This window comes from Phycodurus eques, chromosome 22 (genome assembly GCF_024500275.1).
Source record: "Phycodurus eques isolate BA_2022a chromosome 22, UOR_Pequ_1.1, whole genome shotgun sequence".
NCBI lineage: Eukaryota > Metazoa > Chordata > Actinopteri > Syngnathiformes > Syngnathidae > Phycodurus > Phycodurus eques.
In genome coordinates this window covers 10,517,864-10,534,898 of record NC_084546.1, presented here as the reverse complement: position 1 = coordinate 10,534,898, position 17,035 = coordinate 10,517,864, and the positions used below count along the sequence as shown (strand labels likewise).

Here is a 17,035-nt window from a genome sequence, read left to right as displayed (position 1 = left end):
TATTTTATAATTAGTATTGGATATTCTGGTCCACACTAAAAAAGGAAAAAGAGAACACTTTCCCTCAAGCTTGATCTCTGTTTAGCGAGGTGTTGATCATAAACGCGTCTCTTGGTTAGCATGCTAAACTAAGCTAGGCCGAGAAGCTTCAACGTGCACCGAGACGACTTCAACCAGACACCAAGATGGAACGAAAGATGTTTTAGTCGAGTAAAGTAATAATGGACTTACCGTGACGAGGATTCAGCACGTTCGGTACAAATTCTGGACATTTTTAGCGTAGCACATGGAAGCGCGAGTTTTTCCGGCTGAGACCAGTGTCGGCCATAGACATGAAGGAACACTAGATATGCGCTCGTGCTGTACCAGTCCGGCTAACCAACGTGTCTACTGGCGGCCATGTTGGGAAGGTCGTCGTTCCCATTGAAGCCAATGCATGGACACTAACACTTTTGGACACTTTTTTCCCCAGCAGTTTAAAATTGAAATAGTGGCAGGTGTGTGTGCTTTCCCATATATCATTTAAAAAAAAAATATATATATATATATATATATTTTTTTTTTAAATCAGAAGTTACAAGTTACTCTGGTGTTTATTTTTTTGACTGAGTGCTTTTTTACTCAAGTAAATATTTGGATGACTACTTTTTACTTTTACTTGAGTCATATTATTCTAAAGTAACAGTCCTCTTACTTGAGTACCGGGAAATGGACAGCAGTGGAAAAACTGCAAAAAGATTTTCTTGGCTGATTTTACCGAGTTCATGAGAGAAAAAAGGAATAAAATGAGGCCCGCAGTCAAAACGTTTAGGGCCTGCATGGAAGACACAAGTTCGTTGAAAATTCCTAATTCATGACACAATTTAAATTCAATAGCCTGCATGCTCACCTCCGTCCGTGAGTACAATTAATTTGAATAAAATGCAAAATGAATGCAGTATTTAATGTTTCAAACCTATAGAAGACTGAAGAAATGCATTGCACAAACCTTGTTTTGTAGTTTATAAGAGAAGTGAATTGAGTTTTTTCCCTGTCAGGGGTGCCCACATCTCAGGATGACCGGCAACACCTCAACCCTGGTCAAGAAGGGCCGCCGGCGCCTCTCCTTCCTGACCAGACTGAAGGAGGCCCATCTGTCCCCTCACATACTGCTGAACTTCTACTGCTGCATCGCCGAGAGCATCCTCACCAACCGCATCTCGGTTTCCCTAGAACCTCGACTGGTCATAACATGACCCAAGACTGTCATTCTCGTGTCGCTGACCGTCCCGTGGGAGGAGCGGGTGAGGGCTGTCCAAGAGCCAAAAGTCAGCAAAGTACAGCGCAACTTAGTTTAACACCAAAAGTTTAAAACTTTAGTCTTTCTATTAATCATGTGCTTATTTGATATTGACATCACTCAAACATTGGGCGAACCGCATGCATCTCTTGAAGTATTTTACATGGGTTCCCGTCCGTGCCTGTGTGGGTTTTTCCCGGGTAGTCCAGTGTCCTCCCACATCCCCAAAACATGCATGGTAGGTTAAGTGAAAACTCTAAATTGCCCACAGGTGTAAATGTGAGTGCGAATGGTTGTTTGTTTCTGTGTGCCCTGCGCTTGGCTGGCGACCAGTTCAGGGTGTACCCCGCCTCTCGCCCGAAGACAGCTGGCATAAGCTCCGGCACGCCCGCGACCCTAGTGAGGATAAAGCGGTCTGTGAAATGGATGGATGGAACATGGCGATAAATGTGGTCAGTAGAATACAAGAATGTCAATTTTTGGAAATCAGGATGATTTAATTAATTTCGATATGGAACATTTCAAAGGGGGAAACTGATTATCTTCCACTTGAATAATAGAAGCCTGTAGACAAATTTCACTCAAATTAAAGTATACCTGAATACAAATTTTTATCATTGCTATATCAGAAACCTGGCTTGACAGAGGAAAGCATGTGATATGGGACTGGATGGATATGAATTATTGACAATGCACAAGAAGAATCAAAAAGGAAGTGATGTTGCTATATGTGTGGATAGAACACTGAGATGCAACCAGATGAATATATGACTAACACCACAGAAAACAATTGAAATATATGTTCAAGACAACTGTAATAATAATAAAAAAATGAGCTGCTTTTATAGAACACCAGGCTCCTGCCTTGACACTTGTAATGATATACTAACTTCCATTTTGAGCAACTCAAATAGTAGAAAAGTACAAATAATTTGTAATTTTAATAGACTATCAACTCAAATAGCTATTAAAAAAAAACAGCAACTTCATCCATACATTTTATATCGACTCTTATGAAACCAAGTAGAATCATACAGCGACACTGAGAGATTATATATTCACGAATGAAATTGACGATAATACTGTAAGTGGTCTTCTCATAAATATGTGATCATCTTCCTCTATTACCAAGCTTTAGAAAATGTGTTTGAGGAAAAAAATAATAATAATAATAATAATAATTTCCTATGAGATTTCATATGACCTAAAACACAAAGATCCATTGCTGCCTTTAAAATGGACTTAGGGAAACAACCCCATATTGGTTGTGATATAAAAAAATAAAAATTTATTTCCTGTGCAAATATATATATATATATATATATATATATATATATATATATAAACATCCTGTTTATTAATGCTGTAAATAAAAGAAATACTAGATAAGGTAAAAACTAAAAATGAAAAAAGAAACATTGTTTTGATATTGATATGGTATTAGTAAAAAGTTTTGAGAGCACAGTACAACCATTTACATACATCTGTAATCTATCTTTTCAAACTGCTCCCCACCCCCCCCCAAAAAAAAAAAGCCGCTACAGTAACTCTTGTCGATAAAAGTGGAAGACAACATTTGCGAACTACAATAATAATAATAATAATAATAATAATGCAGTACACTGACAAGGATCTCGTTTGACGTGTGTCCCGCGTCCAAGACGCACAAAAATTAGCAGGGACGCATGAAGCATATTCATTCTGCGTCTGTAGCTGCATGGTTTAAGACACGCCTTCCATGCTGTATGTATGTGTGTTGATGAAGTGCTTCCCCACGCAGTGAATCAAAATTACAAATCCTGTCTTGGTTGCTCGCCAATCAGAGGCAGAGTTAGGGGAGAGTTATCTGATATAAAAATAGTGACAAAGTACAAATGCTTTGAGTACAAATTATTATTATTATTTTTTAATTCATTTAAATTTGGCAGGCTTTAAGATTTTTTTTGGGCCTTATGACTAATGACTCTATACCCATGTGTCAAATGTTTAATATTTAAGTGCAATTTTTGTGGACAGAGCATGATTTTTAAAAAAATATTTTGTATTTATCTAAAGATAACTTTATTTACTGTTCTACATTACAATGCCAATGTTCTTTAGAATTGAAAGTTATTTGTTCTTAAAAAGGATGCATTTGAATCATTATGCTCTATAATGTATCAGTGGCATTAAAAATAAAAAAATAAATAAACTATTCTTTATCGTGATAGTTTTTGGGAAAATATATCAGCCTGACAAAAAATTGGCATCGTGGCAGCTGAAACAATCTATTGAGAGCAAGAGCGACGGATAACAAAATATCGTACCAATTTTACAAATAAAAATCTTCAATAAAATCTATAATATAATGATCTATGCACTTTTATAGCATTCTTCTAGGCACTCAAAGATGCTTTACAATTTCATGCATTATTCACTCACTCTCAGTCACACCCTGGTGGTGGTAAGCTACTTGTGAAGCCAGAGCTGCCCTGGGGCAGTCTCAAGGAAGCGTGGCTGCCATTCTGCGCCTGCAGCCCCTCCGACCACCAACAAACATCCAACCACATTCATTCAGAATCAAATGTGGGTTGTTTCTTGCCCAATACCTAGAGACTAATAGCTCTACTTCCACAGTTCACATTTTTTGGGAAAAATTATTTGCACAAAGATGATGCATTTATTGAGAATTTTCTTAGGGAAAATTAATGACTTACAGCAAAAAGGACCAACTCAATGGCAGTAATGGAACTTACTTGCAAGGGTTAGCTACTTGTATAAATAAATAATTTTTATAGATGGGTATTGTATATAATATATTACAAATATATTGTATTTGGCTCTAAATTATTCATATTATATATCACCGATATCTACAATGTCTCTAAAGTAGTCAGATGTCTTTTTTTTTTTTTTTTTTACTGATGATACAAGTCTCTAATGCTCAGACAAAACCCTACAACAGATTCTGAATATGGTGAAAATGAAATAAACAAAACAAAAAACCAAGGATCTTCTGAATACGAAATCATTATATACGCTTTACTGCTCACTATTACTTCCATACAATGTTGAGCTATGGGGCAACAAACAAAACCAATACTTAGCCTATTTAAGTTACTGAGAAGAGAATCACTGATCGATCTGAATATTTATCAATTTATATACTCTTCATTTCTATAACTTAATAGAATTTAAACCTGCACGAAGTAAAAAGTATGCAATAATTTACTTGGCCAGGGCATTCAAAAGCTGTTTAAAATGAGAGGGAGTTATGATCTGAGGAAACTGGTGTTCTAAAAAAGCACAAGACAAGAACCAATATAAAACAAAGATATGTCTCTGTTAGAGGTGTTACTTTGTGGAATAACTATGACAATGACCTGAAAACGTGTGGTTCGGTTACACTGTTCAAAAGTATGTTTAAAACGAAGCTAATTGAACCTAACATTTACATTTAGAGCTTCTCGATCACCACGATTCTAACCAGCACACTTATGCGTCTTAACGCCATCCTTACAAGAGAATCTTTGACCACAAACTGAGCAGGCAAAAGGTTTATCACCAGTGGGTTCTTGTGTGCATTTTAAGTTTCCCTCTATAGAGAACCTTTGACCACAAACTGAGCAGGCAATTGTTTTCTCACCAGTGTGGGTTCTTGTGTGTATTTTTAAGTGCTTTTGACGAGAGAATCTTTGACCACAAACGGAGCAGGCAAAAGGTTTCTCACGAGTGTGGGTTCTTGTGTGTGTTTTTAAGTTTCCTTTCTGAGTGAATCTTTGACCACAAACTGAGCAGGCAAAAGGTTTATCACCAGTGTGGGTTCTTGTGTGTAATTCTAAGCTTGCCTTTACAGGGAATCTTTGCCCACAAACTGAGCAGGCAAAAGGTTTCTCACCAGTGTGAGTTCTTTTGTGTATTTTTAAGTTTCCCTTCTGAGTGAATGTTTGACCACAAACTGAGCAGGGAAAAGGTTTATCACCAGTGTGGGTTCTTGCGTGTCTTTTTAAGCTTCCATTTTGAGTGAATCTTAGGCCACAAACTGAACAGGCAAAAGGTTTATCACCAGTGTGGGTTCTTGTGTGTAATTCTAAGCGTGCCTTTACAGAGAACCTTTGGCCACAAATTGAGCAGGCAAAAGGTTTATCACCGGTGTGCATTGTTGTGTGTATTTTTAAGCTTCCATTGTGAGCGAATCGTTGACCACAAACTGAGCAGGCAAAAGGTTTATCACCAGTATGGGTTCTAGTGTGTAATTCTAAACGGGACTTTATGGCGAATCTTTGACCACAAATTGAGCAGGCAAAAGGCTTATTGCCAGTGTGGGTTCTTTCATGTATTTTTAAGTCTCCATTCCGATTGAATGTTTTACCACAAACTGAGCAGGAAAAAGGTTTCTCACCAGTGTGTGTTCTTGTGTGTCTTTTCAAATGGCTCTTATGAGGAAAAGTTTTCCCACACTGAGTACATTTCCACCGTTTGTTGGCAATGTGACATGTCATATCACCTTCATACTCTTCATCATCTTCAGTGGCAGGAAAGTGTGACGTCATGTCGTCACTATCTGATAGTGGAGCTAAGAGGCCGTCTGCTTGGAATCCTCCACAGTGGTCTCCATCGCCTTCTCTTGTCATGTGTTGATTTGAGCTGCTGCTTGGAGGCTCCGCCCCTCTGCTCTCCTCACTTTGACCTTCATATTCACTCTTCAAAGGGACACCAGTCGATGGAAACTTGGTGATGTCCTTAAGATCCTCTTCTTCTTTGATGTGGGAGACCTTTTTATCCTCCGATTCCTCTTTAACGTGAAAAGGCTCTGGCTCCTGGCGGTCAGGATGAAGATATTCACTGATGTCTGCAAGACAAGACCAACTCACATGGTTTGGTCAAGTCAATACTCATGATGTTGTGTAACATGGTATGTATTGATATATAAAGTTATTTGTAGAGCCAGATGAGTTAACGTGAACCCCGATTGCAATGACATTTGGCTTATATGATCTCTTTTGGTTCATGTAACATAAGATGCAACTTTCAAAGATGATTTTTTATATATATATATATATATATATATATGCAGCCCTCTGGGGGGCACAAGCCAGTGCAAACTGTAGGCTGGTCCCAGGCCCGGATAAATGCAGAGGGTTGCGTCAGGAAAGGCATTCGGCTTAAAACTTTGCCAAACAAATGTGCCAAACAAATTCCACACTGGATCGGTCTCGGCCCGGGTTAACAACGTCCGCCACAAAAATTAGCTCATCAGAGGGACAGCCGAGGTTCGATGTTTTGGAGACAAAGTTAGAGAGAGCAGACTTCGATGGTTTGGACACGTCCAGAGGAGAAATAGTCAGTATATTGGTAGAAGGATGATGAGGATGGAGCTGCCAGGCAAGAGAGCTAGAGGAAGACCAAAGAGAAGGTTGATGGATGTCGTGAGGGAAGACATGAGGGAAGTTGGTGTTTGAGAGGAGGATGCAGGCGATAGGCTTACATGGAAAAGGATGACGCGCTGTGGCGACCCCTAAAGGTACAAGCCGAAAGGAAAATAATTATTTTCAACATATATTTTAGCATTTGCATTTTTGCAGGTCAGAACATATGACTCCAATTCTTAAGTTGCTGCCGTCAGCTTCAGAAGTTCAAAAGTTCTGCTACTGGCCTATAAATAACTAAACGGTTTCGGTCCTGAATACATGAAAGAAATGCTAATGGAATATGAAAACAGGAGAGCTCTGAGATCTATAGGCTGAGGTTAAATAGTGTAGCAAAGAGTCCAAAGCAAACATGGTGAAGCAGCATTTAGCTGTTATGCTGCACACAAATGGAATCAGTTGCCAACAGAAGTGACATCAGCCCCAAGTGTGAATGTCCAGGTTAAAAAAAATAATAATAATAATTCATGCTTTTTAGAGCATTTCCACTTTGAAATGATATTTCATGCACTGTACGGTGTTTAAATTGTATTTTTCTTTTTCTCTGCTTTGAATGTTTATAAACTGTTTTCTGCGTTTAATTGCTTTTAAGCATGTAAAGCACATTGTGTCTGAAATGCGCTATATAAATAAATGTGCTTTGCGCCCAACGGCCCCAGTGAACAAAAGTGTCTTAACTTTGTTAAAATAAATGACCAATCGCCTCAGTGCAACATTTGGAAAAAGATTAGATATATTGTGCAAAGGAGGCTTTCACAATGTGTAGACAAGTCTGACGAGCCTCAGCCTACAGCACGTCTCACTTCAGTGAAGTCAACTCTCAGTCAATTTGGTGAGTGTGGAACAATAAAACGCGTCTGTGCCAACATTGAGGCCGCTAACAAGTTAAACGGTGGGTCGCGTTCTTGCACTGATGGTTTTTAGCGTTTAGCGTCTTCAAACCAACGTGAGAGCTGATGACGTCACGTGACTGGTCACCACCGGCGCCGTACTGCATGACTGGAGTCTTCACATTGCAACCACAAATATGGCTTTTAACAGTGACAAATGATGGCTCATAATTCTTTGGGAAGTTATCGGAGGGGTATGTCAACGAAAGCAAGTTCTCCCCGTGCCTGTGTGGGTTTTCTCCCACATCCCAAAAACATGCATGGTAGCTTAATTTACAACTCTAAATTGCCCGTAGGTGTGAATGTGAGTGCGAATGGTTGTTTGTTTATGTGTGCCCTGCGATTGGCAACCAGTTCAGGGTGTACCCCGCCTCCTGCCCAATGATAGCTGGGATAGGCTCCAGCATACCCATGATCCAAGTGAGGATAAGCGGTGTAGAAAATGGATGGACCTCTTCCTGTTTATTTATTTTTTAACATCATTTCATCCAGTCATGGAGGTTAAAAAGGTATTAACCACATTTTGACAAAGTAAGAAGGATTAAATCACAGACTTTGTTTTCAAATGTATGGGGGGGAAAATGATAGTACAGATATCTAGAAATCTACTTATGTACAGAAAAGAATGTGACGTATAATGTACTGTATTATTATTTTTGGATTATTTGACAATTATTGGATGTTATTAGCCGGACTGGTTATCACATCTGCCTCACAGTTCTGGGGACCGGGGTTCAAATCCCGGCCCTGCCTGTGTGGCGTTTGCATGTTTTCCCCGTGCCTGCGTGGGTTTTTTCTCCGGGCACTCCGGTTTCCTCCCACATCCCCAAAAACATGCATGCTAGGTTAATTGACAACTCTAAATTGCCCATAGGTGTGAATGCGAGTGTGAATGGTTGTTTGTTTCGATGTGCCCAGCGATTGGCTGGCGACCGGTGTCCATAAATAAACACAGGAATATTATAAAGATTAGAATGTATTTCCTAGTGACAGAGAAGTGAACCTACCTGCTCTGCGTAGCACAATTCGAGGCTGCAACTTGAACACAGCGTCCAGTAGTTGAGGTGGTTCAGTTTCCTCTTTTAGTCCAGAACGTTCCTCCTCATACTCTGCTATCCTCCTTGCACACATTTTCACACGACCATCACAACACTTTCCGTTCTAGGTTGGAGGGATGCGAAAAGCAAGTGCAAATCAGATGTGGAAACAATAGAGATGAACATTTGCACATTGTGGGTTAAACAGTGCATTAGTTAAAATGACAAAGCACCAAAGTAGTCAATGTGATTACATAATACGTAGAATAAAGAGTGAGTCCTGATGGCAGTTTACTATTGGTCCAATTTATTTTACAACCAAAAGTATTAAATAAAACAGGAATATAGTTTACCTCAACTCTTTACGATCTTGGAATGTCAGTACAAATGTTGTACTGCCAATAATAACATTCAATGAAACAAAAAAAAATACCCAAAGGAACTCTTGAGTATGTATGTATGCCAGTGAATGTTTCAGCAGTCTCTCAGACCACACACTAGCAAGGAAACGTGAAAAAATAAATATCAGGTTTTAGGCCGAGACACACGAGGCAAACAGCACAGACAAGTTGACCCTTCGATAGCTTTGACCTTCTGGCGGCATTTCCTACAAAGGCACTTATCATAAATATAATATTATATATATATATATATATATATATATTGTTATATTAACTGTGAAATAAACTCCCCTCAGGATTGCTGCTAGTTAGCGATTAGCATTATTGGCGAGGTCCCATTTTGAACATTAATTCGCTCATATCGTCATAACAGCGCTGCTTACAATGCGGAGGACATTATGTATTTGACATTAGTGCTCACCTAGTCAGGAAACGCGAACAATATCGCGAAGGCCGAAACACACGAGGTATATACCAGACACAAGTTCACTCTTCAACAATTTTTTATCTTCTGCCCGCGTTCCCTGACGGAGGCGCGATTGTAAACCGTAGGGTCGTAAAACGGTCGTAAAGCAGCCAAAACTGTTGTAAAACATACCGTGAGGTGTTGTCATACCTATTAAAGGAGAATCACACATACAACAAATCAAAAAGTAACCCAAAATAAATTGTCATGAAGTAAAATTAGAGCTGGGTTACGATTACTGTCAACAGAAGGAGACAGTAGAACATGTAATTATGCTTTATAAGATATAAGAGACGGAAATAAATAATAATTTGTGACCTAAGACTAATATCGGGGCATTTTTCTGTCATTGTTTTGGACACAGGTTTCCTCATGATTTACATTACTTCTGGGCAGAAAATTTTGATAAATGTTTGACATAAAAAGTGGCATAAGATCCTGATTTCTTATCCGGTTCTTACAAACCCGGGCTAATTTTATTCGTGCAACACGTCTTTATCCTATGATTCCATCAATTTTTATATAAAGGTATTGAGAAAATATTCGACTTTGTTAGCATGCTAAACTAAGATAAGGTTCGCTGAGAAGCTTCAACGTGCACTGGTCGGCTATTGACTTCCATAGGCTTTCTGCCAACCGAGACACCACGTGACCATTTGGTGACGACACGGTGAACGCTCCCATTTGTTTTATTTGGTCAATGGATTTGTTTTTATTACATATTCGTTATTTTTTAAAATTATTATTATTTAAATTATGTCGATTCGCGTGTTCTAACGTGAATTTTATCCAGGCGAATTGTTCTGTTTCCGCTTTTTCTACTTCCGCCCACCTTTCTTTCTTTTTTTTTTTTTTTTTTAACTTAACAGCCACACTGGTTTCCATGCGCTTCACTAAATCTTCCTGAATTAGTACCGAATCCTTGACGCAACACGTCGATCGCAACTTCGATGAACTCGAACATCATTGATGAAATCATCGTGTCCGGTGGAAGCTTCTCGGCCTAGCTTAGCTTAGCTTAGTTTATTTTAGCTTAGCTGAGCTTGCTAGCCACGAACAATTGAGAGAGGCGTTTGTGTTGGAGCACATCGCCATGCAAAGAGATCAAGTGGGAACATAAAGTGCTGCGATCGTCGCGTGAAAATGAGCGCAAGAAGGACAGCGGAGTACGAGGAGGAACTTTGGGGGCCAAAAGTCGAGAACGAGCCACAAGTTCAACTTCTTAACGCTGTTTGCGAGAAGCCTCGAGTTGATTTACGCACAGCAGGTTTGTTCACGTCTCTCTCACGTGTTTCGGAAATACATTCTAATTTTACGAATATTTATCTATTTATTTAAGGGAACCGTGTGACGTCACCACTAATATAATATCATGATCATCTAATTGTGTGTACTATGCGCTTCTGATGACCTTCCCTCGTGAATACTGCATGAATATGTGGACTCGGGTCTAGTCAGGCCACAGTCCTGGGAAGTAGCAAAGTACACATTATTGTAAAAATAAGAGTGATTTTTTTTTTTTTTCCCTTTTGACGTTTTACATTCACCCCTTAAAATTTTATGAAATATATGTTGGATTTCTCCTGACATTGTGGAAATTCGCTTATTACTATTTTTATCCTCTATTTGTGATTACTCAATGTGAAAAAAAGGAAAATAGGGAGAGGTAAAGTTATCCAAAGTGGAGCTAAATGATTGATTGAGATCTTTGGGGTCTTACAAGAACATCAGATTATCTGAATCTTTTGATGATATCACAGAGCGTAGATGATGAAATCCCTAAATTCCTTCCAATTGGACGTTAAGAAATGTTGTTCTTAAACTGTGTGGACTATTTGCTCACACATTTGTTTACAAAGTGGTGACCCTCGCACCGTCTGAGCATTTCAGGACTGCTTGTTTTCTACCCAATCATGACACTCACCTGTTTCCAATTAATTTGTTCACCTGTGGAATCGTCCATACAGCTATTTTTCTTTTACAGTTGAACTTTCCTCGTCTTTTGTTGCCTCTTTCCCAGCTTTTTGGGAATGTGTTGCAAGCAGCAAATTCAAAATGAGAGAATGTCTGCAAACAACAGTAATACCATCTTGGCTGCCGTGCTGCAAGGCCTGCCCAGTTTACAAGGCCCGTTTCATATTGATCCCTTTTCGTCACCCAACTCAGCCAGTAACACTACGCTGGCTTTTGCGGGTCACATATGAACAAACAGTACATAGTACAATCGCTTTCAGCTAAATAAAAAGCACGAAAATTTTTTCATATTTGTGATGAAAAAGCAGTACGGAAAATGATGAATGAATGTCTTTCTCTCCCTCGCTCTCTCTCGGTCTCTCACTCTATCGCTATCTACCCACCATCCCCACATCCCATTCATGGCTGCAGAGCTGCCAAGCCATGACCTGTAGAAATTCACTTTGCGAACAATTTGTCTGAATTTCGATTTATATGTTGGAATGTGATCAAACTAAATCTGCATAGCATACTCGTTACTCAATAATCGTAATCGTTAATGAATTATGGCTTTGATGTTTATTTTTATGTGTTTATTGCATCAACCTTGTACTCGTGGACACATTTGCAGCCAAATGTTTTCTCTTGCATGCTATTTTTGAATTTCGTGTATTCCTTATTGCTGTCGAAATGATGCAAATTCCCCATTGCAGGACTAATAAAGGTTATCTTATGTTATACATATGCGACGTAGCAAACTAACGGTGACGTACTTCATTTCCGGTTCTGGTCTCGCGAGAGTGTGACTTTGTGTGAGTGTGTTTGGGCTACATTGTCTCTGCCGTGTGCACCCGCACGTGGCACATGGAGCGTGGCAGCGGCGAAGCAGGCGTAACCGCCAACGGGTCCGCGAACTGGCGCACCAACATCGGGGCCATCCAACTCGCCACAGCTGCATCCAGCACGCCATGCGTGGGCCCACACAACGGAGATACTTCAGGGAGAGTTAACTGTTAAATATACACAGAGGCAGTCCGACGAGTTTACGGCGAGCAGGCACGTACAGTACTTGATTGACAGCTGAAAGTTTAGTGGGGCGGTTTTGACCACATCCAGCGGACATGCCCACACCCTCCGACAGGCTGCAGGAGGTCTCTTATTTTTCGAAAATGTTTTTGTATTCATTCAAATTTGACACGTTTCTCTGCGATTTGTCAAATTTCTAAGATTATTTTGTCACTTTACAGAGTCTTTAAGTAAACCCCAGCTGATGAAATAGATATTTAAAATATAAAACAATTTTAACATCTGGAGTTTAGTTCCACTTTAAATGCAACATTCCTTGATTCTACGACAGCGACCCGGAAGTTGTTTTCAGACCGCCATATTAAGGAGCATGTCTTACATACATGACATTGTCATTGTCACATGACATTGCGTGTGTGCTGCCTCTGCATATGCGCAGTTGTGAAGTGTAACAGTGTCGATCATATAAGTTGAATTTGATCTCAAGATATGGATATATCTTGATGTGGATATGTTGTGATAGAAATCAGACACCGAGACGATTGAAATGTGACGCGTGTCAATGACATGACGTCATCTTGAATTACCATGGCCATGAAATGACAACACTTGAGTTTTCATTTTTCTCTATGCTCCTCGCACCGCTGTTGTTCTCGTGTACTCGATGGGATCTCTGGTGGGAGGTGACATGTAAAGTTGATCAAGGAGAAAGGTTGCAAAAAAATATTTGGCCCGTGTGTTTGTCTTCTTGTCTTGCAGACATCATTGAAGAGCTTTGTCCTGAGCAGCTGAAGCCAGAGTCTCCTCACATCAAAGAGGAAGACAAAGAGGTTCATCTGATTAAAGAGGAGGAGGAGTTAGAGCAACTTCACATCAAAGAGGAGGAGCAGTGCATTAAAGAGGAAGAGCAGGAGGAAATCATTAAGGTTCCATCGACTGGTGTCCCTTTAAATCGTGAAGGTAAGGATGGTCAAAATGGGGATATCAGAGGGGCGGAGCCTCCAAGCGGCAGCTCAAGTCAATGCATAACAGGTGAAGGAGGAGGGCTCTTAGCTCCACTATCAAATAGTGACATGACGTCTCACACTGATGATGAGGAACAGTCTGAAGGTCAGACTGACAACAAATGCTGGAAATGTTGTCATTGTGGGAAAATCTTTACTTATAAGTCAACTTTGAAACAACACGTGAGAAAACACACTGGAGAGAAACCATTTGCCTGCTCAGTTTGTGGTCAAAGATTCTCTTGGAAGAGTGCCTTAAAAACTCACACAAGAACACACACAGGTGAGAAAACTTTTGTCTGCTCAGTTTGTGGTCAAAGATTTGCTCGGATGGGAGACTTAAATATACACATAAGAACACACACTGGAGAGAAACCTTTTGCCTGCTTAGTTTGTGGTCGAACATTCGCTCATCGCAGTCATTTGTCAACACACACAAGAACCCACACTGGAGAGAAACCTTTTGCCTGCTCAGTTTGTAGTCAACGATTCTCTCGGAAGGGAACCTTAAATTATCACACAAGAACACACACAGGTGAGAAACCCTTTTCCTGCTCAGTTTGTGGTCAAAAATTTGCCCATAGACCAACTTTGATAACACACAAGAGAAAACACACGGGGGAGAAACCATTTGTCTGCCCAGTTTGCGATCAAAGATTCTTTGAGAACAGAACCTTAAAAAATCACACAAGAACACACACTGGGGAGAAACCTTTTTCGTGCTCACTATGTGGTCAAAGATTCTCTCACAAAGGAAACTTAAAAAGTCACACAAGAAAACACACTGGTGAGAAACCTTTTTCGTGCTCACTATGTGGTCAAAGATTCTCTCATGTGGGAAACTTAAAAAGTCACACAGGAAAACACACTTGTTAGAAACCTTTTTCCTGCTCACGTTCTCATGGGATGATAAGGTTAAGATAGTGAAGTGTGTTGGTGAGAAAAAGTAATGATCAATGAAAGCTTCACCTTTGATCTGAGCAGGCTTCATGAGTTCTTGCACCAAGGCTAGATAGGACAGTTCTAGCTCGAGCATGTGCAGTGTCTGCTAAGACACCCAAAATAGTCCAGTTGCGATTAATTCAATGTCCTGAGAATGAAAGGACCTGATCAGGTCTTGACAACATATTTCAGCAATGGCAGGAAACGTCGTTACTCCCACCAGCCACTTTAGTGGGTTTAGTGTTACACACAGTATATATGTTTAATTGTAGTTTCTATCAAATGGACCATTTAACGAGTGGCCCATTTGAAATTTTAGCTGGCCCGCCAGACTTTCACATTTTAATTTGATGTAATTCGTGTGCTCACGGTCATCATATTTTGTCTATTTAGTCCACCATAGAGTGATTCTCTGTTTAGGATACCCACTTGTGAGAGCACACGTGTTTATGTTGACAGTGCTGGCCCGGGAGCGAAAAGGGAAGGCAGAGATCTTCGCGAGTGACTTAGACAAGCTTGAGAAATTCGAATGACGCGCTTTCAGGCCTCTCGGCAAAAAAACGTCTGGAACTCAAGAATGCGTGGATGATTTTAATTCAAATTTCACGTTCGCTGACGCACCATAGACACAATATTACATCTTACATGCTGGAAAAACTTGGTTTGGTAAACTACGTGACTTTTTTTTTTAAAAATGGCGATACGAAAACGCATATGTTTGTCCAAGTGGACTTGCCGTAAATAGCTGCTGATGCATGTGCACAAAGGATCTATACTGACAGGCACTAAAATCCAAACATCAGGAAACACACCGAACAAGGACAGACGACATCGGCACAAACTTTAAACATGATGGGCTTCAAAATGTCTCTCTCAAAGCCAAAAGATATGCAAAGTGGATGTTGAAAATTCACAATTCCAGACAGAATGGAATGAGAAGTCTTTCTGTCTGCCGGCTGCAACTAGTATTAAAGCGGTGTGCTTACGGTGCAACGAGAGCATTGCTGTGATGGACTATACAGTAGTCCATAGCGGCACCACAAAACAATGCACTCCACCTTCTCTCCAACTTTTCCAGCTACACCCTGAACTGGTCGCTAACCAATTGCAGGGCGCATATAAACAAACAACCATTCGCACTAACATTCACAACTACGGGCTTTTGAGAGTCTTCCATTAACCTACCATGCATGTTTTAGGGACGTGGGAAGAAACCGGAATACCTGTAGAAAACCCACGCAGGTACAGGGAGAACATGTTAACGCCACACAAGCAAGGCCAGATTTGAACCCGGGTCCTCAGAACTCTGAGGCAGATGTGCTTACCAGTCGGCGCTTTAATCATCCATCCATCCATTTTCTGTACTGCTTATTGAACATAATTATCCTGCACAAAATTGTTTTCTTGTGAAAATGCTGAGTAGCCAGTAACTCTTGGAAACCACTAGCCCCAGTAGCCGGTGAGCAAAAAAGTTCATGTCAAGCCCCTGGACCTGATGAAAGAGAATATTCACATGCGCATGATGTTTAATCTTGAAACTATGACTATGGCTCTGATTTTAAATCTACATTCTACGTACCTCCTTAAAGGCTTCCTATGAACAAGTGTTGAAAGTTAACACTCTCATGCTTAATCACTCGTAGTAATCTGTTTTGTCCAATGTTTTTGTGATGATCTTATCAAACAAGTAAATGATAGATTGTAAGAAACTTTGACTCTTTGAAGTTAGATGGAAAACTGCATAGGTGATCCTGAATAAAATGGATGTAAATTTTGTAATGTATTATGTGACTATATCACACTGTACAGTTTCTCATCTATGTGGTTGTATTTGCTTTAATTTTGCTTTGTTTTACTGTTGTGTCTGCTCCCAGGCCAGCCTTGCAAATGAGAATCTGTTCTCAATTGCCTTGCCTGGATAAATAAAGGTTCAATTCAAACAAAAAAAAAAATGAAATACTTGGATACCTTTCAAGCGGTGATAGTGATTTAAGGAGCTTCAAAGATTATGACGAAGCAGATGACCATATTAGGAGTCAGGAATGATCTGACCGCATGTAGGTGTTAGAAGAAGGCATGGTGTCCAGTTTTCCGAACCACCAATATTGAATGGGAATCTCCCACATGCCGCAGCTTTTGGTAGATACTGTATATTGCTTGTTTGCCAATAAAGTTCTCTTTGTTCAATAAGCTTGTATCAGCAAAGTATTCTTCAATATCATCTGTCCTTACTTTGGGAAACAGGGAAAGTTGTATTTTGAGACAAAATCTTTCCATACTCATACTATTCATACTACAAGAAAAAACATGAACAAAAATTGGAAAGCGAATTGGAGATGAAAATCAAACAACTCACAGAGGAATACGCAATGAACCAGATAAGACCTACTTAGGAACCAACTTTATAATGCTAAACAACAACTTGATTGCATTTTATCGAAAAGAACGACGCTCCTACTACAACAGCTAAGATACACTAATTTCGAGCACAATAATAATAAAAAAATCAGGAAAATTTCTCGCAAACCAAATTCAATGTAACAAAGAAAAAACACAAATTACATCTGTCCAAGATCAAATGGGAAATTTACTCAATCACCACAGAATATTGATATATTTTAGGATTATA

The 17,035-nt window shown here is 39.7% G+C and overlaps 3 protein-coding genes across 5 annotated transcripts in view; 1 reads left to right on the top strand and 2 right to left on the bottom strand.

Annotated features, from left to right (window-relative positions):
* The window catches only part of LOC133397317 (gastrula zinc finger protein XlCGF57.1-like), a 39,180-nt gene extending 30,530 nt beyond the window's left edge, over nucleotides 1-8,650 (bottom strand). The window contains exon 1 of the mRNA XM_061668042.1: nucleotides 8,585-8,650. The gene's annotated coding sequence lies outside the window, so the exon portion shown is untranslated. The remainder of the gene's footprint in view (nucleotides 1-8,584) is intronic.
* On the bottom strand, nucleotides 1,685-9,537 carry LOC133397324 (gastrula zinc finger protein XlCGF57.1-like). 2 transcript variants are annotated; one of them, XM_061668058.1, is made up of 4 exons: nucleotides 9,441-9,537; nucleotides 8,585-8,742; nucleotides 6,747-6,776; nucleotides 1,685-6,110 (listed from the first exon to the last, which is right to left on the bottom strand). In XM_061668058.1, the coding sequence occupies exons 2-4, from the start codon at nucleotides 8,706-8,708 to the stop codon at nucleotides 4,741-4,743; spliced, it is 1,524 nt and encodes a 507-aa protein (XP_061524042.1). In that variant the 5' UTR covers nucleotides 8,709-8,742; nucleotides 9,441-9,537; the 3' UTR covers nucleotides 1,685-4,740. The 2 variants fall into 2 exon arrangements, with proteins under 2 accessions (XP_061524042.1, XP_061524044.1); XM_061668060.1 differs by lacking the exon at nucleotides 6,747-6,776.
* Nucleotides 9,538-10,353: 816 nt separating this feature from the next.
* On the top strand, nucleotides 10,354-16,596 carry LOC133397331 (oocyte zinc finger protein XlCOF6.1-like). Of its 2 annotated transcripts, XM_061668075.1 has the most exons (3): nucleotides 10,354-10,748; nucleotides 13,220-13,420; nucleotides 15,606-16,596. In XM_061668075.1, exons 1-3 carry the CDS (start codon nucleotides 10,625-10,627, stop codon nucleotides 15,692-15,694), a joined length of 414 nt encoding a protein of 137 aa, XP_061524059.1. In that variant the 5' UTR covers nucleotides 10,354-10,624; the 3' UTR covers nucleotides 15,695-16,596. The 2 variants fall into 2 exon arrangements, with proteins under 2 accessions (XP_061524059.1, XP_061524058.1); XM_061668074.1 differs by having other exon boundaries at nucleotides 13,220-16,596.
* The last annotated feature ends 439 nt before the right edge of the window (nucleotides 16,597-17,035 follow it).

What these genes read in the sequence shown, in the direction of transcription:
- LOC133397324 (XM_061668058.1), bottom strand. Translation starts at nt 8,708, where the DNA reads ATGTGTGCAAGGAGGATAGCAGAGTATGAGGAGGAACGTTCTGGACTA. An exon ending in AATTGTGCTACGCAGAGCAG is followed by an intron (nt 6,777 to 8,584) that starts GTAGGTTCACTT and finishes TTGTACCTTTAG; the next exon opens with GGGTCGCCACAGCGCGTCAT. An exon ending in AGCGCGTCATCCTTTTCCAT is followed by an intron (nt 6,111 to 6,746) that starts GTAAGCCTATCG and finishes CTTGTCTTGCAG; the next exon opens with ACATCAGTGAATATCTTCAT.
- LOC133397331 (XM_061668074.1), top strand. Translation starts at nt 10,625, where the DNA reads ATGAGCGCAAGAAGGACAGCGGAGTACGAGGAGGAACTTTGGGGGCCA. An exon ending in AGTTGATTTACGCACAGCAG is followed by an intron (nt 10,749 to 13,219) that starts GTTTGTTCACGT and finishes CTTGTCTTGCAG; the next exon opens with ACATCATTGAAGAGCTTTGT.